Source organism: Magnolia sinica, chromosome 8 (genome assembly GCF_029962835.1).
Source record: "Magnolia sinica isolate HGM2019 chromosome 8, MsV1, whole genome shotgun sequence".
Taxonomy (NCBI): Eukaryota; Viridiplantae; Streptophyta; class Magnoliopsida; order Magnoliales; family Magnoliaceae; genus Magnolia; species Magnolia sinica.
In genome coordinates, this window is record NC_080580.1 from 11337447 (window position 1) to 11362584 (window position 25138).

General features: G+C 40.1%; 1 protein-coding gene across 1 annotated transcript; it reads left to right on the forward strand.

Moving 5' to 3' along the window:
* The first annotated feature begins 1884 nt into the window (after positions 1–1884).
* LOC131252867 (ATP-dependent zinc metalloprotease FTSH 10, mitochondrial-like) lies at positions 1885–24981 on the forward strand. The gene is made up of 8 exons (XM_058253625.1): positions 1885–2200; positions 2303–2540; positions 2665–2736; positions 9438–9571; positions 18955–19440; positions 19860–20627; positions 22848–23075; positions 24344–24981. Exons 1-8 carry the CDS (start codon positions 2141–2143, stop codon positions 24830–24832), a joined length of 2475 nt encoding a protein of 824 aa, XP_058109608.1. The 5' UTR covers positions 1885–2140; the 3' UTR covers positions 24833–24981.
* Positions 24982–25138: the final 157 nt, after the last annotated feature.

Sequence of the window (25138 nt, forward strand, 5' to 3'; positions counted from 1 at the left end):
AAACTTCTCAATGTGCAACAAAAGTTTGGTCTCAAGCTATTTGTGTTTCCTCTTTGACCATGTTGCATGGCCTTATCAATCGGTTGGATGCCAAAGAAATATTAAAGTGGGTCTTAAAAAGTTTTAAATGGTGGACATTCATTCAACCATATCTTTTCATGGCGTGGTCTACTAGATATTTAGATCCAACTTGATTTTCGGATCAAGGGATAAACCATGATATGAAAATGGGTGAAATGATCACATGCACACCACTGTTTTCACGACAACTTGTAAGGACTTTTTGAAAACTCATCCAGTACGAAATAAACACGAAATTTAAATGGTCTACACAATGCGGCGCCTCATGGAACCCTAAGGCTCAAATTTTCATTTACATTGATTCAAAACTTTATTAAACCATGGTAAAAGAAAACAATTTTCTCTCTTGATTTGCTTTTATTTTATTATTCCCACCAAAGGTTAATTTGATAATGAAAATTAAGCTTGAGAGATCCATGAGTGCTACATCACATTTTCCATTTAGATTTTAACCTCCTATCACATCCAAAACAAGTTATCACGAGAACTGGTGAGAATGGTGCGCACGGCAGCATTCCTCATGATAATGGATAGTCGGTGTGTATAAAATGCAAAAACAAGTCCACTGGGAAGCGGATTGGCTGGTGTACCACATACCAGCTATATAGATGTTGTAGGTACGTGCTGTGCGAAAATGAGCACTAATACACCTTGGGCTTCAAGTTTACAACGGCTCAAATGAGATCAAAGATACATGGCCCCACAGTTATGCATTTATTATACCTATATGTTCATCTATTTTTAGAAATCATTTTGGAGCATTATTCAAAAATATAATCACATCCAAAGATCAAATGGACCATATCACAAATAACAACATAAATAATGATTTTTACTGTTAAAAAATTTGTAGGGCCCACTATAATGTTTATTTTCCATCTAATCTATTCATAAGGTCACAAAGACTTAGATGAAGAGTAAAAACAAATTTTATATTGATCCAAAACTTCTGTAACCCCAAAAAGGGTTTCAATGGTAGACGTTCAATATCCCACTGTTTTTTGTAGTGTGGTCCACTTGATAGTTAGATCAATCTTATTTTTCATCTCAAGCCTTAAGGCGAGCTCGCCAAATGGATGGACCGTTTGGATATTACACATACCTTGTGATCATGCCCACAGAACTTACTAACGTCAATTAAGCGATTACATTGCTGGTGTGAGGTACAACAGCCAATCCACTCCGGTCCACTGAGCTTTGACACAAACGGATTGGCTACTCCCCCTGCCACCTGCCAATGGCTGGTGGTTGGTACTCTATGAGCCTCACCATGATGTATGTGTTTCATCCATGTTGTCCACCTAATTTTATAGATCATTTTATGGTATGAAACCAAAAGTGAGGGATATACTAATATCAAGTGGACCACATTACTGGAAACATTGTTGAATGAACTTTGAAAAAACTTTTTGAAGGCCATAAAAGTTTTGGATTAAGCTGATCTTTGTTTTTTCCCTTCATCTGGGTCTGTATGACCTAATCAATATATTGGACGTCAAATAAACAGTACAGTGGGCCTTAGAAGGATTTCAATGGTGGATATCTCATGTCTATTATTTTCCTGTGGTGTGATCCACAAGAGATTTATATTCCTATAATTTTTGGGATCCAGTCCAAAATGGTCCGTAAAAATGTATGAACGGAATGGATGAAGCACATACTTCATGGTGGACCCCACAGAGCACCGACCATCAGCCACGGGGCTGGTGGCAGGGGGAGTAGCCAATCCGTTCCCCTTTGACACCAGCTAGCGGGCTGTTGTCTGGGTCCCCAGCCAAACCGAGTTCGACCCGTTAGCACTTACGTCATCAAAGTCGCAGTAGCCCAAGGACTCTGTGGTTGTTCCGAGCTCCGCGAAGCCAACTCTCGCGCCTCAAGATTCCCATTTTTCTTCTTCCGAAAAACCAGAAACCAGACAGAAACCCTAGACTTTCCAAATCCCGTCCCCGAAAATCTCCCCCATTATCTTCCCATTCTACCCCTTATCCTTCTTCCCAAACTACCCTCTCGAAGGGTACGAAAACCTCCTCCACCGATTCATGCTCCCTCTCGTCGGAAGATGATTTTTTCTAGACTCGGTCGTTCTCTCTCACGCTCCGCTCGTTCAAGATTCGAATCCGTAAGATATTTCTTCATTTTTTGTGCTGTTTCTTTAATTTCTACTTTTTTTTTTTCCGATTTTTGTTGACATTTTCTCTGCCAATCAATTTCTGCGTTCCAGAACGTTTTTTCGGGCAGTTTCGGTGCAAGATCTGCGTATTTGAATGAATCGATCCTGCGATCGCAGCATGCTCACGGCGGCGATGTTGGATTAGGGTTTCTGAGGCGTTATTTGTCTGCGTCTGGGGTTGAGAAGGGTTTCCTCGTTCCGAAGAAATACGTTTTGTCGGATTTGAACGCTGTTCTTGCGAACCCGAGAATTCGGCGGTTTTTCTCCAGTGAAGCTCCAAAGAAGAAAAGTAAGATTCAAAATGTGGAAAAAAGTTCTTTTGCTTTTCTGGGTAAATGCGGAAAAGTCGTAGATTTATTTATTTGTTTTTGTTTTTTTTTTTTTTTGGTTTGAGTTTTGATTTGGTTTTGTAGATTATGAGAATTTCTATCCCAAGGAGAAGAAGGAGATACCAAAAGGGAATGAGCACAAGTCGGAATCAAAAGGTATGCTAGCATTCACATTCCTTTTCATAATTTTTTTGTCCTATGTCTTTTTGCGGAAAGGAATTGATTTGATGGATGTTTTGTTGATGATGGAGGTTGGAAGGAAGTAATTTTGTTTTGCGCATTTTCCTTTTCTTCTTGGTTAGTTTTGGATATATATATATATATATATATATATATATATTATTTTTGAGATGGGTTTTAGTTTGGGGATTTTTTTTTTTTTTTTGGTGCGTAAAACATGGCATGTTGGGACGGTACAGACAATGGGTTTGTCTGAATTGATATAGAATGCTTTTGTATATGTTTGAATAAAGAGAAGTTTTTTGAACTATTTTCATAAGAACTTAGAATGCCTTAGACATCCCTCTTGTCAACTCATTTAATATTTTAGGTGGGAGAGGTCTTGTTCCTATTCTATTATTTTGTAGGAATTGGCCTTGTTTCATTCTATGATTTTGCAGGAATTTGACTAAGTGATCCTACCCCAATCTAAATCCAATCCTAACCTAAGCCCGTGGTTTTGAACACGATATCTTAGGCTGACTTGTGGCCTATATAAAAGACCACAGGGCCATATATATGAACCATACTATTGATTATTGATTGAATGAAGGTTTCTTTGAGGTTCCTTCTGAGAAGCTTCCCACCCCATACGTCAAAAAATTCCCAGAGGGATGGAATGAGATTCATTTCAAGAGGGGTTTTGATAGCGTGAGTTTGGCAAAAGAGGTCATAATCCCTCGGGAGGGGATCCTCGAAGACCTGTGGATCTGTGTTTGTTTGGCTAGAGTCGTGGGAAGAGATGCCAAAGGCAGTGGCTGCAATGAACAGGAAAATCTGTTGATTCAACGGACAATGTATGGGCCCAAAGTGGTGAATCAAATGGTCTCTAAGAATGGGCTGAGCTAGACCCAACGGAGGACAGGTATGATCTTCCATAATGTGTGGGCAGGGATTTTAATGTGAGTTTGTGATGAGGTTCACTTATGGAAAATCTAGTGACGGAAAAATCACACACAACATGAAAGATCTCTCAGAATGGGTGTTGTCTTGCAAGCTGGTTGATCTCCTGATGGGGGATGTTAAAAATACTTGGTCAAGTGGGTAGGAGAAGGTTGTTGTGTCAAGAATCGACAAATTCCTGATGTCGACAAGGTGAATATAAATTTTTTGATGGTTCCCTAGCGGGGGCTGCCGAGGCCTGTTTTTGACCACTGCCCTATTCTCCTGGATTTAGAGGAAGAGAATTGGGGTTTGAGGTCATTTAGATTCGAGCTTATGTGGCTGGAGGTGGAGGGCTTCTTGGAGTTGGTGAGAGGGTAGTGGGCTTTGTTGGCTTCAGGTTAAGTAAAGAACTGAAGACTTTTGAAGGGCAAAATCAACACTTGGAAGAGGGAGGTATCGGGAAGCTGAAATTGGAAACATTCTTGAGCAATCCAGGTCATTAAGATAAAGGCAGAAGAGACTAAGCTTATGGAAGAACAGAAGAGCATTAAGGCTAAAGTTATCTTACGAGTACACGAATCGCTTAAAAGAGGAAGAAATCAAGTGGAGGTAGAGTTCATGAGCTACTTGGCTTAAGAAGGGCAAAAAAAACACGAGATTCTTTCATAATATTGCAAATGCCCAGGCTAGAAGCAGCAAGATTACTAGTGCTATGGTGGAGGGAAGAAGAATAGATTGCAAGGACTGTGTGCGAGTTAGTGATTTAATTTTATAAAGGGTTGTTAACCGAGGAAGGGTGGGAGAAGCCAAGTTTGGATAAGAGTTCAACAGTCTCTCTCCTATAGAGGCCGACTAACTCAAGAGCCTATTCACTATGGAAGAAATTGAGGTTTTCGTGGATTCTTTGAGGAGGGATAAAGCCCTGGGTCCTGGTAGTTTCACTATTGCGTTCTTCCAATTGTTCTCGGAAGTATTGAAAGGTGACATGTTGAATTTCATTGCGGAATTCTTCAAAAGCGGTTGGCTACCGATGGAGCTAGGGGCATCCTTTATTGTGATTATTCCAAAGGTGATGGGGCGGAGAGCTTAAAGGATTTGGATTTCGAACCAATTTGCTTGATCGATGGGCTTATAAGATTTTGGCTAAAACATTAGCAACTAGGTTCCGGAAGGTGTTGGCGAGTGTCATTTCCAAAAGTTAGGAAGCATTTATCGCGGAAAGACATATTCTAGGATAGTGCACTCATAGCCCACGAATGCATTGACTCTTGCTATAGGGAAGGCTTGAAAGGCACAATGTGTAAGCCGGATATATAAAAGGATTACGACCATATGGATTGTGATTTTTTTACTACATGTTAGGGTGATTGGGTTGTGGCTTGAAGTAGAGAGGGTGGACGAGGGAGTGTATCTAGTTGGCTAAGTTTTGAGTTTTGGTCAACGGATCCCCTAAAGGGTTCTTCAAAAGCTCGACCAGTATTCGTAGGCGATCCACTCTCACCTTTCTTATTTGTGGCGGTGGTGGAAGCCTTGGGCAGAATATTGGAGCAGGAGGTTGGCCTCTTTTGTGGATTTTGTGTTGGGAGGATGAGCCCCTTGATTTTCCACCTTTAGTTCACAGATGACATTATCATTTTTTGCAAAGCAGGCGTGTATGATGGACAAGTTCAGAACGTTAATAAGATGTTTTGAAGTGATTTTGGGTTTAAAGGTTAATATTGCAAAGAGTGAGATGTTGGGAGTTTTGATGGATAAGGAAGAGGTGGTGCGGTTGGCAAGGATCTTTGCTGCAGCATAAGAACCTTACCTTTCATTTGTCTCGGTCTCCTTCTTTGCTTTGGGAAATCAGCGAAACATTTATTGAACAAAGTAATGAAAAGGTTCGAAAGGAAACTTTCAAGATGGAAAAATTAGTATTTGTTGTTGAGCAGCCGGATAGCCCTAATCAAAGTAGCGTTATCAAACGTGCCTTTGTATTTTGTGTCCTTATTCAAATGTCCAAGATCGGTGTTGGCTAGACTGGATAGGTTGAGGTAGGAATTCCTATGGTAGGGTACAAAAGAAAAGAAGAAGGTTTGGTCTCCTGAGTTGGGAAAGGGTGTGCAAGTCGCACATTGGGAGGTGTGCTAGAATCTATGGCTGACCTTAAAAAACAAGAAAGACGCATTTGGAGATTGGCCTTGTTGGCAAGTCTTTGGGCAGTTTGGGAAGTAATGAATGGTAGACGCTTCCGCGATATAAGCAATACAGTGGTCTTTGGGAGGGCAAAGGTTTTTGTTTTGGGATGTGTCTCTTTTATAAAAGATCTCAAGGATTTTACTTTCCCCTTTTCATTTGGATTGTAGTTTATTCTGCTGTTTTGGTGCTTTTTTAGTAATAGTTACCTTTCAAGGAAATTTTTTGTAGTGTGTGATCACTAGTTTATACTAGTATGGCTGCTGAAAACATTCAACATTCCATTAATTGGGATTAATTGTCAATCGTGGCATATAGAGAGGATTTTGGTCTCCGAATTTGTATGTTTACATCTAATCTTTGTTAAGTTCAATTGACTTTCGATTTGCTACATCACTTTCACACAAAACCTCCTTCTAGGAAAGGTGCTCAGATTGCCCATTCTCCCATGGCTCTAACACCGAAATATTTTCCTCGGAAGGTGCTTACATCATCTTGTCTGAGTCGGAAGCGACCGGGGCAACAAGGTGGGAGAGCTATATAATCTTCAACTTCCTTGTCATGAAGAAATCGCTTGATGGGGGGCTCTCACATGACCGCCCCTCCAATTCGGGAGAAACAAACCGCCACCATAATGGAGGGACCCGGGGTTGGGCAGAAAATACTAGGAAACTCCACCCACACATCTTCCCAAAACTTGATTTTTCCACTATTTCCCACCGAGAAACTCACATCTTTCAAGAAAGTCGCCTTTACAAAAGAGACTCCTTTCCACTATACCGACGCTCTATAGGCTGACGAGTCTCTTGACCACCAACCCCCAACCATGGAGCCATATTTGCTTTTACTACCTCTTTCCAAAGAGCCCCTTCTTCCTCTCAAATCTCCATAGCCATTTCCCGAGCTTCCCAGAATGCTTCCCATGTTTACCATGGCCTTGATAACAAAAAATTCCTCCTCAGAAGGTTTTCATATTCATTAGAAATCTCCATTTTGAGGTTCTAATACCATAAATGCCCTTTGGGGAATGAATTCCAATTACAGCCAAATAAAAGAAAAGGAAAAAAAGAACCCCTCTACCAAAGGGATGGTCTGTTACAAAAGTTTGCAAACGCCTCAAGATGTTCTAAGTTAGGGAACTTCTTGATGGATAATAAGTGGCGTTTCTTTTCAGTGTAGTTAAACATAATGTAATTAATGGCTACATCATGCTCAAAGTTGAACTATTTTTTTCCCCCCTTTTGAAAGCTAACGTAAATGAATTACTTGTGAGGGAAACTGATGGATTTTTGTGTATATGATCACAATGACACACGCAAGATGTAAAAGATCTTAGGTTAATTATTGTTACTGCTTATTTTTGGATTCCTTTACACATAAACAATTACAGGATGCTTTCTAATTTCCCATGCTTGTATACTAAAGCAGAAGCCAACTGATATTTGGCCAAGACTACAAATCAAGAAGCTGATTGGTTGGAAGAGTTTTTGCAATAATGCTGCAGATATTATGAAGTGCAGAAACTCCTTTTCCAGTTTTTGTTTGTTTTTTTTCTTTTCTATATATATATGTATATATTTTTTAAATTCTGAGTTGATTTTGACTTTTTACACATTGACAACAACATTTTAGCTTGACCATCTCTTCTGGTTTGAAGCTTTACCTCTCTAGTTTTTTTTTTTTCCTGAAAGCTAAATTCGGAGCATTAAATCAGAGAAGATACAAATTTACATGCATTTAGGATGAAGCATGTATACCCTTTGTCCCTACCTCATGCAGAAGCCCAGCATGCAAACTATGAATCTCAGAGCTGTAGTTCTTTGCATGTTGATATCCTTTCACATGACCCATATTATCATAAATGGGAGCATTTTCCACATTATTTGAACCCCTAAAACCAAGTGGACCCTGCCAGCCATCGACTCTCTGATTTTCTTTTGGAACATCCATATGATACTAGAAAAAAATAGAAAATGATTCAGTATCTATCTCATCATTTTTCAATGTACAAATAAGCCATTCAATGATTCTTCTTCCACCCTGCATACAACGTACATGCTTGGGAAAATCTTTGTTGCTGCTGTAGGCAATCAACAGTGAGAATTTTATCCACCATGGGTCTCCTCCAAAAGGAATAAACATTCAGTAGAAAAATCAGTTCAGGTGTAAGCTTTCCAGGGGATACCCACTTCAGAACTCTATATGTAGCCTATTCCTGGATAGTAGACCTCACTTATGCTACCCAACTATTCTGAGAGTGAGTCACTTGCCACATCTGTCTATATATTGGAGAGTGGTGTGGTGGTTTGGGGTGTGCTAAATAGGAGAAACCTTAGAGATGAAGACATCGAGCCTTTTAGTAGGCTTATGGGGCAGTTATACAACATTAGACTCAAACCTCAAGTTGTAGATAACAAGATTTGGTTGTCAATGGAAGATGGGAAATTCTCTTCAAAGTCTTATATTTGGTTGTTGCTTGAGAGGGGTAACCTCATATAGTGCAAGCATTCATGTGGATAACTGTGGGTAACCAGATCCTCACGATTGATAATCTTAAAAAGGGAAATGTCTCCATCCTAAACATGTGTGCCATGTGCAAGGAGGAAGAGTCATTGAACCAATTATTTATACATTGTGAGATTGTGGGGGTAACATGGTGTGATTTGTTAACTTCTTTATAGTTTCTTGGGTTCCTAATGATTCTATTTTATTGGGTTTTGAACGATTCTATCCCGGCTCTGCTAAATGGGTGGGACAAAGGCCTGTTTACCCATACAGGGTCTATCCTATGGGAGATCCTCCTGCATTGCTTAGGGGTGTTTAGAAAGAAGGGAACCTTAGGATTTTTTAGGATAAAGCATCTCAGCTGTCTGCTTTTTAGTGGAAGATGCAGTTTAGGATGTTAGAGTGTACTAAGATTAATCCTGAACTTTTTGTCCTCTTACTTGGCGCCTTAAAGGGATTCCTTTCTGGGGGAGTATGATACCATATCTGTTTGGGGTGGGGTTCCCTTTGGATTTTGAGATGCAATCCTCTTTAAATCAGCATCTTGGGTGTTTTTCCCCCCCTTAGGTGGAACTTGAGGTCTCAAGCATGGACTACCTGTTTTTGTGTTATTTTAGCAGCTTAAGAGTTGAGACATATTTTATTGCAGCAATTATTCTGCCTTTGGGACTCATTCAAATCTTTGAGAATATATTTTGTATCTGGTAGGATTTTGGTCAAGTGAATTATTTCATACTTTATTTGCCATTTGACTTGCAAAATGCTATATCTGTTTGGGGTTGGGGTTCCCTTTGGATTTGAGATGCAGTTCTCTTTAACACAGCGTCTTGGATGTTTTTCCCCCCCTAGGTGGAACTTGAGGTCTCAAGCATGGACTACCTGTTTTTGTGTATTTTAGCAACTTAAGAGTTGAGACATATTTTATTTCAGCAATTATTCTGTCTTTGGGACTCATTCAAATCTTTGAGAATATATTTTGTATCTGGTAGGATTTTGGTCAGGCAAATTATTTCATACTTTATTGTCCATTTTACTTGCAAAATATAATGTAATGTTTTTTGGTCGTTCTTCAGAGAAATCTAGCACAGATGATCATGGAAATTTTCAGGAAAATTTCGTGAAGCAGTTGCAAAATTATCTCACACCCCTACTTTTGATTGGATTGGTACTTTCATCTTTCTCCTTTGGTCCTCGAGATCAAAAACAGGTCAGCAGCTCTTTTACAACTGTTTAAACCCATGTTTTCTCCTTCTCTGTTTACTAGTTTGCATCGGTATGATTGGTAACGCACCCTTGACCTTTGATGGTGGATCTATAGATTTTTTATTTATTAGCCATGGATGTTTAGGATACTTAAATTAATGATTAATCCATTGACTTTCTTAACGATGCGATGGTGTAGTGAGGCTGTGAGGGGGTAAGGCTAAAGAGCGGCTAGTTTGACTTACTCTTTTTTTGGCCCGATGGTCATTGATGCTCTAGGGATCCTCATGGTCACTTTTCTGTAATTTTCTTTCTGTTTAATGAACTTATTTGAGAAAAGTTATTAGGTACTCTTTCCCTTTTCTGCCATGGTACTTTGTCAGTGTGTGGAAGGATGCTAGAGTGGTGGATTTGCTTCACAATAGTGGGCAACAGTATGGTTTGGAACCCAATATTCAAAAGGGATTTGACCATGGTGTTAAAGAGTGGCTAGTTCGACTTACTCTTTTTTTGCCTGATGGTGATTGATGCTCTAGGGATCCTCATGGCCCCTTTTCTGTATTTTTCTTTCTATTTATTGAACTTATTTGAGAAAAGTTATTAGGTACTCTTTCCCTTTTCTGCCATGGTACTTTTGTCAGCATGTGTGGAAGGATGCTAGAGTGGTGCATTTGCTTCAAAATAGTGGGCAACAGTATAGTTTGGAACCCAATATTCAAAAGGGATTTGAGCATGGTGTTAAAAAATGGCCACATTATGGCTGTTACGTAAAGGTAAAGGACGTGCCCATTACGCGATAGGGGGCCTCACCTCCGATTCTGGAAGAAGGGCTGTAATGGTCATAACACATCCATAATGGCCGATACAGGGCTGATACATTTTTTTTCTTTAAAAACAATGACCATTACAGGGCCATAATGGCTGTTACGGCCCGTATCTTGACGGCCACTGTTACCATTATTGAATACCTTTTTGACTGAGCTAGATGGGTCATAGTATATGGAGATGACGAGTCTTTCATCAGTGATATTAGATCCTCATTTAGCAGTCGGACCTATCTGAATCATTTCCGGTCAAGTCTCTAACCAAAAGGCTGGTTTCGTAAGGTGATTCTACAGTGTCAACAAGATGGGATTGGCAATCAAAAGCCCCTCCTACAACCACAATGTGTGTGGCTCGCCAGTGTTGTGATCTCATCCTAATTGTGGATTCCTTGAGAAGTCACAACATGATTATAGTTAATGGGAGTGTGTGCACATGCGCGTGTATAGATAATCAATGGTGCTGTTTGTGTATGAGGAATCTTGATATTGTAAACCCCTTCTTATGCGTTGCAGCTATTCATATTCGGTTTGGGCCTGGGTTCTATTGCAGTTCCCTCTGTCATGGACTCATGGTCTATACTTGGTAACATACAACCAAGGTGTTCCACATCCGTTATGATATGGCTATAAAGGCTGATATGTATAGGTAACGGCCTTGACCAGTACATGATACATGGGTGAAATGTGGTAGTTGTTTTTTTGAGGACTGTAACGGCTGTTACGGGGACTGTTACCCTCGTAACAGTAAAAAAAACAACCACTTTTTTCTATTTAAATTTATTTTTCTCCTCATTGTTTCACCTTTTTCATTCCAAAAACTTACTCGACGGGGTTTGGGCAAACAACCAATGTCGTGGGTTTGCTCCCCATAGACGTGGGTTCAATTCCCCTCCCCGACAGTACCTGATGCACGTGGTTGTGGGTGATTATGTGCATTTGCAGGGAATAGTCTCGCCTCAAAATGGGGTGGTGACCATGACATCATAAAAAAAACTTTCCTAGATTATTCTATAGTAGATTTCATCCACTCTTACTATAGTTTTTAGGATTAAAACCATAAATTGAAGTGATTTGGGCGAACAGAAGCTCCGAGGGTCATTTTTTCAAAAAATCAAAAAAGTGTTATTTATGCATTTTCCCCCAATTTCTCGTTCTAATGCTTGGTTGTGATGTGTAAATATTAGAGACATAAATATGTTCATAAATTCACCAGACAACCAGATACAACACTCTCATCAAAGAGTGGACCATTTCACTATCATAAACATGTTCAAAATAAAAAATGAATATATATATATATATATATATATATATATATATATATATTTAGGACATTTACATTATTTTGGATTTAAAAATATTTTTCCAGAATTTTTTTGGGCAAATTTTTTTTTTTTCAACCATTACATGGGTCATAATGGTCGTTGCGCCCCGTATTGGTAACGATGGTGACCGTTACGGCCACCGTTACCGATACGGAATACCTTGCATACAACTGCTGTTCAACTGTTGGAGGATCCGGCATTCCTGCAAGAGGCACAAGGTCCTTTTGGCACCTGTATTTTGTGGAGGTTCTTTGAGTGTTATGGAAGGAACGGAATAGTCGCACTTTTGAGGGTCCTGGTGAGCTTTCTGATGTAATATGTAGGTTGACATGTCTTGTTTACTTGTGAGTAGAAGCAGCGGGTTTCCCCCTCTTGTATTTGGGGATCCCTTCCCTCGATCAACTCTCTTGCTTTTGTGCTTGCTTGTACTGTCCTTCAGGTCCATTTTTCTCGAAGAAAATCTTATATTCGCTGATAAAAAAAAACTGTTATGCATCATGTTCACCTTCACCTCTGACTTTCTATGAATAGTTACAAATTTTGGGCATGGGGAAATTTTGGCGAGGCAATTATTCATAATTGATGTAGGATGATGGAAACTATCCTAGGATGCATGATAAGAGATCAATTACACATTAATTTCAGCAATCAACATGTAAAATCAAGCATATTCTCATAATAGATTAAAAAATTCAGATTTATAACATGAAGATCTTAGGTTTTCACATACACGGTGTATGAAAATATAAAATAGTTTAAGATTGGCCCAGTTGGAAGTAGGGACTTCCAATCTAGCGTAGGCACGTTTCACACTCAAGGGAATGACTAGTAGGTTTTATGATTAGGGTTAGGAAGGGGAAAATCTGAAATATGGAGAATTACGGTTCATGGGAATTGGTGATTTTGGAAGTAGGGTTTTTAGAAATTGGAGAAAGTAAGAAGTTGAAGATCTAGGGTTTAGAAGGTTGTAATGGAAGGGAAAATAGGAAGACAAGAGAAGAAGAGAATACCTTTCGAAGAAGAGGAAGACAAGAGAAGAAGAGAATACTTTTCGAAGAAGAGGAAGAGGAAGGATGTACCTTGGAATCCACCACCAAACGAGCTTCTACCCTTTCATAATTTAATTGGAAGGGAGTTTTTTTTTTTTTTAAAAAAAAAATAATAAAAAAAAAACCATAGAAAATAAGGAGGAAAATTCCTTCACAGAAGAGAGCTCTGTGCTTTTATAATAAAAAATTCGGAATTAAAATCCAGCATAATTACAACTATGCCACTCACTTAAGTAAAGTGGCCCATCATCCAAAATAAGAAAACTAAAGCATATATTATCAATCTTAACCATCAAATAACTCCTAGAAATACCAAAAACCATAAAGAAAGCAAAATCAGAGTCCAAGGGGCCCAGATCTAAAAGACCTGGTGGTCAGATGGCCTGATCGACCAGATCCAACGGTCGGATCGACATGAAATAGAAATCCTATGACTAGAATAGTCTCCTAAGCGGCCCACATGCATCATCCTAAGGTGGGGTCTTCCTGATGCACGTCCAATGCATGTGGGGTCTTCAAAATGACCCGGTGAGCCCCATCTGGAACTCGTCTCTCATCCACAAAGAAAGCTGCGTTGATGTGGATGGTCGTCTCCGTCTTTGGTACACCTGAGCGGGTTCTCTGATGTCCCCATCAATTCCCCTTGACTGAGGAGATTTTGCCTCTGGCGAAATAAAGTTGCAGTGATGCTCAAGGAGATTTGGGTCTCGTCGATGAAGCTTCGACTCTGTGATCCACATATTGTCTGATTTTGGTTTGCCCTTCCACTTGACAAGGTACTCCTGGTAACCGCAATGTCGTGTGAAAACTACTTCTTCATCTAATATATCCTCCATCTCCTTTCTTCTCATAGGTATGGAACTATGGATGGTACGAATGGTAAATGTTGAGAAGATGAGTCAGGTAATGGCCATGAGTTTTGGGACATGTCAGGGGTATCATCATCAAAGTTCATGTGAGGGTTATGGGAATGTCCATGAAACGGTACAAGATCTTCCACATTAAATGTGGAATTGATACCCATGTTAGGTGGACGATCTATCAAGTAAGCATTCGAACCCAGTCTTTTCAAGATTTTATATGGTCCAGCGCTACGAGCTTGTAAATTTTTTTTTTATGGTTCTCTGTGGAAACGTTTTTGGACATATTTTAATCATGACTTCATCATTCATAACAAACTCTTTAAACCTATGGTGTGAGTCAACAATCATTTCGTATGTTTCACTACTTGTATTGACTATTTTTCTAATCTCCACATGCAAGTCATGCGTATGTTGTATAGATGCATATGCAAACTCTGAAAGCCTATGGAACATAGACATGGGTATGCAATATATAGGGGTCCTAAGCTCATCTACTTGTCTTTCCAAATCCATGTCATCCCTAGGACTCATTTGATTGTGATTGAGGTCTGGTAGAGTCAATGTGTGAATGTCTCGCAGGGGTATAAGCTCATCCGGTATGTCCTCTGGAATAATAACACTGGACTCCTCCAATACCGAACTCACCTCAGATGGTAACTCTACACTAACCTTGGGTGTAACCTCAGGTGGCATCTCCATAGTAATCTTAGGTGTGACCTCACTTGCCCCGTGTGCATACAACGTCAAATCAGTTTTAGTCTCTCTTTCAGACTCTTTGGCACTAACTATAGGAAGAGACTCAAGTTGGAGTTTCGTCACATCTTTAGGACCACATGTCTTGACATCCTCCTTTTTAGGGATGCTTTTGGGCAGGAGAGACTTCAAGACAATCCTTTTACCTCCATATAGAAACGAACACGTATTTGAGCGACCGAATAATGTTGCGTCCATGTCATACAACCAAGGCCTACCCAAAATGACGTGGCCTATATCCATAGGCAAAACATCATACCACAACGTGTCCGTATTGGAACAAAACTGGATGAGAATGGGACAACGCTGAGAAATCAGAATTGAAGATGCATCAACCCATGAGACTTGATAGGGCTGAGGGTGAGGAACGACTAGCATACCTAAGTGGTCCACAGTGCGAACAGATACCACATTGATGCAACTGCCATTATCAATGATCACCTTGCAGTTTTTGCCACCACACTTGGCATAGGTGTGGAAAATTGAATCCCTGCTCCAATCATCACTTTTTACAATTTGGCTTAAGGCGCGGCTAATAATTGCAAGTGGCACGGTCTCAACTTGATCCCTGACTTGTGATTGGACATCTTCTCAAGTGTCAGGGTTTGCCTGAAGGGAGGCTTCAAGCCGATTGACACGCGCATTGATTACGATCAATTGAGTTGTGGTGGTCCTATTGTGCACTTCAATAGCCGTCAGACGGTTCTTGATAGTGTTAAGGGTCTCGTCAATCTGCTCTAGATTCATAGTGGGATGTAGGACAAAACCACGTCCTGAACGAGTGGGCATACACAAGGACACTCTAAAGGAAACCCTAGGTCATAGGACAATGTGATGACAATGATAGTACTAACCTAGAGATCACACTAGACATACTAACCAGAAAATTCAGCAAGTTGCTATCCTTAAATCTTATGTTGAAAAAATTCAGTAGAATAGTAATCTAACGGTGCCAAACTGAAAATTCAGTAAAAGTGTAATCTGAAAATTATAAACTGAAAGTTCAGCAATGTGACAACTTGATATTATTATGCTGAAATTTCAGCAATGGTATAAGGGGAAACGCTAGCTGAAAATTCAGCAATAGGATACTCCAACAAAAATTCAGCAATATGATCCTATATGCAATGAATGCTTTACTAACCCTAGATGTGACTCTAGCCTAGATGCAACACAAAAATCCTATGCTAAACCTATGGTCTTTGATACCAAATTTGATGCAGGATGATGGAAACTATCCTGGTATAAGGGGAAACGCTAGCTGAAAATTCAGCAATAGGATACTCCAACAAAAATTCAGCAATATGATCCTATATGCAATGAATGCTTTACTAACCCTAGATGTGACTCTAGCCTAGATGCAACACAAAAATCCTATGCTAAACCTATGGTCTTTGATACCAAATTTGATGCAGGATGATGGAAACTATCCTAGGATGCATGATAAGAGATCAATTACACATTAATTTCAGCAATCAACATGTAAAATCAAGCATATTCTCATAATAGATTAAAAAATTCAGATTTATAACATAAAGATCCTAGGTTTTCACATACACGGTGTACGAAAATATAAAATAGTTCAAGAGTGGCCCAGTTGGAAGTAGGGACTTCCAATCTAGCGTAGGCACGTTTCACATTCAAGGGAATGACTAGTAGGTTTTATAATTAGGGTTAGGAAGGGGAAAATCTGAAATATGGAGAATTAGGGTTCATGAGAACTGGGGAGTTTGGAATTAGGGTTTTTAGAAATTGGGGAAAATAAGAAGTTGAAGATATAGAATTTAGAAGGTTGTAATGGAAGGGAAAAGAGGAAGACGAGAGAACAAGAGAATACCTTTCGAAGAAGAGGAAGAGGAATGATGTACCCTGGAATCCACCACCAAACAAGATTCTATCATTCCACAATTTAATTGGAAGGGAGAGTTTATATATATATATATATATATATATATATATATATATAACTCTAGAAAATAAGGAGGAAAATTCCTTTACACAAGAGAGCTCCACTCTTCTTTTTTTCCTTCTCAATAACACTACTAGGGTTGGAACTCCACCTCCCGTGCTTTTATAATAAAAAATTTGGAATTAAAATCCAGCATAATTACAACTATGCTACTCACTTGAGTAAAGTGTCCCATCATCCAAAATAAAAAACTAAAACATATATTATCAATCTCAACCATCAAATAACTCCTAAAAATACTAAAAACCATAAAGAAAGCAAGAACAGAGTCCAAGGGGCCCAGATCTAAAAGATCTGGTGGCCCGATGGCCTGATCAACAAGATCCAACGGCTGGATCGACACGAAATAGAAATCCTATGACTAAAATACTCTCCTAAGCAGCCGACATGCATCATCCTAAGGTGAGGTCTTCCTGATGCACGTCCAATGCATGTGGGGTCTTCAAAATGGCTCGGCGAGCCCCATTTGGAGCCCATCTCTCATCCACAAAGAAAGCTACGTTGATGTTGGTGGTCATCTCCATCTCTGGTACACCCGAGTGGGTCCTCCGATGTCCCCATCAATAACTTTGGTGAGTTTTGGGAAAGATTTGGAAAATTAAGGAAATCTTCTTCTAATTCTTATTCTGCTACTCACAACCTGCATCCGATATTCACCAATTCACCTTTTCTAACCTTAAAAGTACTGCATCTAAGAGGGCAGAACGACATCTCATGGTTCAGGTTGTAGCTATTAGGCAAGTCACTGGTGAAACATCAAATTCATCTGAGATTCTGCTTGATTTATGGCTTATTCATGTAGCCTCAATGTGTTTTCCATCTTGTACAATCTACCCCTTCAATCTAGCCTTTCATGTACTACTGTTTTGGTTCATGTAACACAAGCAGTTTCATACACAGCCCATGTCTACCAGGAAGGCTGTAGAGCAGTTGTGTAACTTGTGTTATTTATCATGGTCTTGTGGATAGAAAAGATAGGGTATACACCATAGTAACAGAGAATTCTTTTTACCCTTCCAAATACCTGCATTTCTTGTTTCTTGTTTTCTGCTTCTTTTTGGGAGGCAATCAAAACTTCTATTAAGAGGGAACAAGAGATTACAAAGTGGAATAAAAATGCATGAGACCTGTTTTCCACATTTGTTTGATGTAATTGCATATCTACTATAACATATGGTTAATAAAACAATATATTTGTTGCTTCTGTTTCTCGCATCTCTCTCTCTCAGCCTGGCAGCTATGGTGTAGGCCTCAAATAAGCTTCTCCCAGTCCCACCTAAAGATGCCAAGCTTTCCTTGGTATAAATTCAGTTTAATTTGGAGCTTGGATGAGGAGAGGCCTCTTTAGCAGCAGCCATATCTTCTTCTTTATGGCCTGAACTTGGGTGCGAGGCCTGTGCTGCTGGCCTCCTCCTAAGACTTCCTTTTGCATGGTTCTCTCGTATCCTCCTTTTTGGGTTTGGCCTCTGAGCTTTGCAGCTGTTTCTAGTAGCTTGGTGCCTTCGTCTTTGGCTCCCAAGTTTGCCCTGTATTTTCTTTACTCTCAGTAAATTTTCTTTTGCTTAGAAGAACACATCGAGGGGTTGGCATAGGCAAATTAGCATACAAAACTGACTCGGTGATGCAGAAAAGTTATCTGAATCATAGATCTGAATGTTCAGCCAATACAAGAATAAGCATAGAAGAACTTGCGTTCAATGGTTAAGTCAATCTATTTTGTGTTATTCTCTTAACTGGAAACTCTTGATGACGGTGTTATTGTTTTTTTTAAATTTATTTATTATTTTCTTTTCTTTGAATGATGACTCAAGATTTTAGTCCCACCAGCACAAATTATACCAGGAGCCTGTCACCTCCCACCTAGTCAAAAAAAATAAAAATACACACAAGAAGGGAAGAAGAAACACAGGACCCTCAGCCCCCCAAAAGGAGAAGATATAAATTAACAACCAGAAATAGCCCAGAGGCTGCTATCTAGTCCTGCTCAAATCACCATTCCAAACAACTATCCCTTGAACTGCCGAGTAACAAGGTCCCAGTTGATGATCATTGATGAGATACTCCTGCATAGGACTGCAGTAGAAGACTCCTTTTGTTTTCAAATATCCTATTGTCCTGTTCCCTCCAAATCCCTCATAGGGTCCCAAAAAATACCCTCCACCAGAAGTGAGCTTACTTCTATTGGCTGTTGATCTGTGCATACCACGTGCCCGTGATTATTAAACAATTACTTCATAGTGCGGTCATCTAATCCCGTGAAAGGATTGGTCCAAATACTATGATTGGAAAACTGCTTTATTTTATTTTATTTTATTTATGGGGCTTGGTGAAAGAACTGCATTCAATTGCTTGTTTGAGTCTCTTGCCAAAATTGGCTGATATTGCTAGGGATCACCTGGTGCTGATATTTGCAGTGGAATCAAGTAGATCCATCCAGATTCATGCTAGATGCAACTGTGTGGTCCACTACTGTGTCTTTTCTTTGTATTGGATATATTGAAACCTAGTATTAACTTGTTGATTAGTTTTGTATGTGATTATGAAATTAAAAATTGCCATGCTTAACTTCTGATATCTGATACTTTGATTTTTTTTTTTTCACAGATTAGTTTCCAGGAGTTCAAAAACAAGCTTCTGGAACCTGGTTTAGTAGATCACATTGTTGTTTCCAATAAATCTGTTGCAAAAGTGTTTGTCAGGAATTCCCCACAAATTGGCAATCAAACCAAGGATGATGACATCCAAGTACCAACAGCTGGCACACCTGCCAGAGGAATTGCCAGCCAGTACAGGTTTTATTTTAATATTGGAAGTGTTGATTCATTTGAAGAGAAGTTGGAGGAAGCTCAGGAAGCATTAGGAATAGACTCCCATGATTATGTTCCTGTAACTTATGTCTCTGAAGTGATTTGGTACCAAGAATTATTGAGGTTTGTTCCAACTGCCCTCATTCTAGGATCTCTCTGGTACATGGGGCGAAGGATGCAAGGTGGGTTTGGCATTGGTGGTAGTGGAGGAAAGGGTGGCCGGGGAATATTTAATATTGGAAAAGCTCAGGTGACAAAATTGGATAAGAATGCCAAAAACAAGGTCAGCTATGCATTTCACTTTCCTTTGTTTCGGGATTACTTTAGCCTGTATCATAGCGTCTGGCTGTTCTGTGACATCGTGGTTGATGGGGCCTCCCGAGTATTAACTAGTGCTTCTGGTGTTCGGGGAACCATGGAAAAATAACATGCAGTAAGTGGACTAGCATTTTCCTGCTTTTCTTCTCCAACTCACAGTTGAGAGAAGGATGGGCTTATCTCAACCATGCATTCACTGCACATCCTGTCAGCCTTGGGAACTGCAAAATCCCAAATGTGGCTCGATTGTATGCTTGTGGTTAAACCTTCACTAAATACATTCCCTCAAAATCTCCTGATTGGTTCTTTCTCACATAAAACTGTTCTTTCCATGATCTTTCTTCCGCTTACTGTCAATGCGCTTGAAATTCTTTTGTTCTCCAGGTATTTTTCAAAGATGTGGCTGGCTGTGATGAGGCAAAGCAAGAAATAATGGAATTTGTACATTTCCTCAAGAATCCAAAGAAATACGAGGATCTGGGAGCAAAAATTCCAAAAGGTGCTCTCCTTGTAGGCCCTCCTGGCACAGGAAAGACACTTCTTGCAAAAGCAACTGCCGGCGAATCTGGTGTGCCCTTTTTGTCAATTTCTGGTTCAGATTTCATGGAAATGTTCGTTGGGGTTGGACCATCCAGGGTGAGGAGCTTGTTTTCAGAAGCTAGACAGTGTGCACCTAGTATAATTTTCATTGACGAAATTGACGCAATTGGTCGAGCAAGGGGACGTGGTGGCTTCACAGGTGCCAATGATGAGCGTGAAAGTACTCTTAATCAGCTGCTTGTAGAAATGGATGGATTTGGAACTACTGCCGGGGTGGTTGTCCTTGCTGGCACCAACAGACCTGACATTCTAGACAAGGCCCTGTTGAGGCCCGGTCGGTTTGATCGTCAAATCACCATTGATAAACCTGACATCAGAGGCCGTGATCAGATATTTCAGGTCTATTTAAAGAAGATTAAACTTGATAATGAACCATCATTTTACTCTCAGAGACTGGCAGCCCTCACTCCTGGATTTGCTGGAGCTGACATTGCAAACGTTTGTAATGAAGCTGCTCTAATTGCTGCCAGGAATGAGCAATCACAGGTCACGATGGAGCATTTTGAGTCAGCTATAGATCGTATCATTGGTGGTTTGGAAAAGAAAAACAAGGTAATTTTGTCTGAGTTCTTCCACATGCTGATTTACTCTTTTGCCCTCCCCCCTTCTCTGCACCCATTCTTTTTCTGGCATTTTCTATCCTTTTATATATGCTTTTGTTTTAAACTCAAAGTCTCTATATGAACTTGCTATTGAATGGTATGCCCAGTGTTTTAAATAGCAACTAACGTGTTGCGTAGTGTTCACCCCTCTGAAGCATGAGGCGTAAGCTGCATAGCTTGTAGCTCAAGCTACACTCTACTTCTAGATTTTTAATAAAGTTTGTGCTGTTGCACCAATTTCATGATAATTTGCTCCAAATTAGACTAATTAACAATGAAATTTCATGATATTTGGTGCAACCAAACACAACCTAAAGTAACAGGAAAGGGCAATGGCTAAAGTATAAAGGTAAGGAAAGAGCTACAAAATTGATTTAAGACTGTTACTTTTATATATATATATATATATTACTGAAGGCATTGAAACGATTTACTAATTTTTATTGAAAATAGAAAAATGTAACAAATCATTGAAAATATTAATTGATTTTGATGTTGTAGTGAAAAATAACTTGCAATGTGAGCTTATGTAGCTTGTAGAGTAATCTATGTAGTGTGTGGTGTATGCAAATTTCAGGCAGCATAGGAGGCTACACACGACTTTCAAGCTATTTTCATAACCTATGTAGTGTTAAGGCTAAGCTATGCTACGTAGCGTAAGCTATTTAAAACACCGGGTATGCCTGATTTTGCAAGTAAAACATTATGTTGTGAAGATATAATCTGCAATGTCTTTTAACTTGCGAAATGATTTTTTTTTTTTTTTTTTGGATGAATGGTAATCTTATTAATAGAAAAAGAGAAAATTTTTACAATATTGAGGGGTTCCAAGTCCACAGATGATTTCTTGTACAATTCTACATTTATCCAAAATAAAAATAAAATAAAATAAAATAATCGAGAAACCCCTTCTTTAGCCAAGCTGTCAGCCCACTCATTTCCGGATCGACCGGTTCGAATATAGCAATGTTACTGAAATATAGCAATGTTACTGAAATTATGAATTATTAGCAAGCACTGAAAGGAGGATGCATGAGAAGACTACTATGGAGGGGCCATCTGAAGCATAAGAGTAAACCCCAAAATGAGAAAATGGTGGTGAGTGTTTCAAGATTTTTTGACCATGTGCAATGAAAATTGTAGAGGGGCAGTGGCGGGGGCGAGGGAGCTTCAATTAGGTCAAAGGGCCTGAAAGGAGGGTAACGGAAGACCTAAAAGGACTTACCTTGGGGTGTGGTGTGTGGATATGAAGGCTTGTTCTCTTCCTCAGGACATGGAGGAATGATTGGTTAAACTGGATCCATAAAGTTGACCCTAAATAGAGGAGTTATATGATACTCAGGCTGCATATGGTGCTTGGTACACAGCCACTCGGAAATTGTACGTGGCATATATTAACTTAAATAAAACCAACAAGATTGTGCAGCCCACTGTTGGCAAATCATAAACCAAAGATCGGTTTGGTTCAACAATCCTAACCTCTGATTTGTGGGCACTTGCTCGAGGAAATAGGACCATTGGATGTTTTTCATTTTTAACTGTCAACTATCTACCAATCTGATTGTCAGGTAATCAAATATGATTAATGTTTGGTTCATGATACATCTTCGGCGGGTACCAGTTTCTTGAGGATTTTTAGAGGTGCGATTTCTTCAAGGATATGCAGATTTCTTCAAGGATATGCAGGCAGTCATCAAATAGGAGATGCTTTCTCAGCATTTTGTAGGGATATTGATAACTGAGAGTGTGTGAATGATCTATGTTCTCAGATTAGTGTTTTTGGGCAGGTTAAACACTTCGTTTAACTCAGGACTTTATTTTGCCATATGTTTTTCGTTGTTACTCCAGAATGCCTTCTGGTTCTTTTGTTTTCTCATTCTCTATTAGTATAAACACTCCGTATGTTTTTTCATTCTCATCATTTTTTTAAAAATTATTTATTTATAATTATCATTATTTGCTCAAAAAAGGACAGTTTAATTTGACTGCTGGAATGCCATGTGTGCAATTTCTATGTGCCTGTGCATCTATCACACTCTGTCAGACGATCAAAATTTTTTCCTCCTGATTTTAATGCTTAATAGCTAACCTAGAAAACATGATAGCACCAGATTCCTTTATAACTACTATAGCTAGGCTAAGCCTTTTATATCCATTTGATGGTGGGCAGGTAATCAGCAAGCTGGAACGCCGGACCGTTGCTTACCATGAATCGGGGCATGCGGTTGCTGGATGGTTTTTGGAGCATGCAGAGCCCCTACTTAAAGTCACAATTGTTCCCCGTGGGACTGCAGCTTTGGGATTTGCTCAATATGTTCCTAACGAGAACCTCCTGATGACCAAAGAACAGCTCTTTGACATGACATGCATGACTCTAGGCGGACGAGCAGCTGAACAGGTACAGTAATGTTTCCCTCTTTACCCTTACAGCTTCCTGCAATACTCAAGTGTGTGCCAGGTAGGAGCTTTGCTTGGGCACATGAGGTTCCACATGCTGCCAGTTCACGACATCTGAGTCGTGAATTAGAGATCCTTCACCATGTAGATTACCTGGCCCAAATTCAGGCCGTTCAACTCATCAGGTGTGTCACACACATACGGAGGGGGGTGGTTCTAAAAAATTCAAATGGTTCATATTCCAAGTTCACCCAATTGGTCTGTGCTTTGCTTGGGTCCGTGCAGTTCTGCATGCAGCCAGTTCACGACATCTGAGTCGTGAATTAGAGATCCAGATTACCTGGCCCAAATTCAGGCTGTTCAACTCATCAGGTGGTTCACATACATACGGAGGGGGATGGTTCTAAGAAATTCCAAAGGTTCATATTCGAAGTTCACCCGATTGGTCTGATGGTCAGTATGAGTACTGCGTCCAACATGAAACACTTGTGATTGGATCGTGTTGAGACCCAATTCTATCTTCATGGATATCTCGGCACACTTGTGAAGTTTTGTTATATCATCTATATCTGCCTCTGGGTTTAGGTGGGCAGCCCGGCAAATAAACATCCATAGGAATTTGCTCATCCACTCCTCAAACGGTACTATAAGAATCATTTAAAAATATTGAATTTTTGGTGCCTAGTGCCTACAGCCTAATACCCTGTAGATGTTCGAACCGTACAGGAACAATGATCAGTTTTAGATCGAATGGTTTGTAGGGGAACCCTACCTTCTCTGATCTATTCAATACATGCAATTTCTTCTGTTGATGTGCCATGCAATTTGCTCTTGAATTCCTTTTGTATCCGCTTGCTTAGTTATACGGTTCTAGAAAATTCCAATGGTCCATATTCAAAGCTCACCCCACCGGTCTGATGGTTCAGGTCATCTAAAGAGCAGGGCCCACCTGTTGCACCACTTGTATCCCATACTTGCAGAGGTGCATGAAGAGAGGGGCTTGTGGGTTCAAATCTCATGCAAACGGTTATGACTACGATTGGGAAAAGCTAACTCTTTGGTAGTTTGCTACTTCCAGACTGAACCTACAAGACAAAACCCAACTGCACATGCAAATGTTACACAGGTTTGAGATCTAAGGTGTCCATCAGGTGGGCCTCGCTGTGTAAATCCCTGGACCAAACATCAGGGCGGTCCATTCATCAAGTGGTCCACATCAAATGTCATTTTGCTTTCCTAATATTTGATTGGTTTTCCCATTGGGTGCAGGTCCTGATAGGGAAGATCTCGACCGGAGCTCAGAATGACTTGGAGAAAGTGACCAAGATGACGTATGCCCAAGTAGCGGTTTATGGTTTCAGCGACAAGGTTGGGCTCCTCTCCTTCCCCCAGAGGGAGGATGGCTTTGAGATGACCAAGCCCTACAGCAGCAAGACCGGCGCGATAATCGACAGTGAGGTGAGGGAATGGGTCGGCAAGGCCTATGATCGGACAGTGCAGCTGATTGAGGAGCACAAGGAGCATGTCGCACAGATTGCGGAGCTGCTGCTTGAGAAGGAGGTCCTGCACCAGGAAGACTTGCTCCGGGTCCTGGGAGAGCGGCCGTTCAAGTCAAGCGAGCCCACGAACTATGACAGGTTCAAGCAAGGGTTTCAAGAGGAGAGCGAGCAGGTTGGACAGCCATCGGAGGGTGGGACTGTGGATGATGATGATACATCGACGCCATCACCACTCGGGCCGGTGGTGGTCCCCACATAGCCAAAAGACAGGTTTATGTTTTTGTATATGAGATGGAGATGAGAAAATTCACCCTTTTTGTTTGCGCAAACTAATTGTGTACAAATCAACATTCACATTGCTACAAGTGTTTATTTGTTCTAAAATAGTGCTTAGAATAAGTCATTTAATCTCTCTATGCATAGGCATGTTTGGTCTTCCGTTCCAAGGAGCTGGGCTACAATCAATGATCTGAAACTTGATCACATGGGCCGCACTCTCGACGGTGGATGCTCCCAGAACTCCCAGATTGGGATATCCTATCCATGGAAATACTACGTCTTTTTT

Bases quoted from the DNA above. Each gene is read 5' to 3' on its own strand.
- LOC131252867 (XM_058253625.1), top strand. From the start codon at position 2,141: ATGATTTTTTCTAGACTCGGTCGTTCTCTCTCACGCTCCGCTCGTTCA. The intron at 2,737-9,437 runs GTATGCTAGCAT...GTCGTTCTTCAG, and splicing joins GCACAAGTCGGAATCAAAAG to AGAAATCTAGCACAGATGAT. The intron at 23,076-24,343 runs GTACAGTAATGT...CATTGGGTGCAG, and splicing joins GCGGACGAGCAGCTGAACAG to GTCCTGATAGGGAAGATCTC.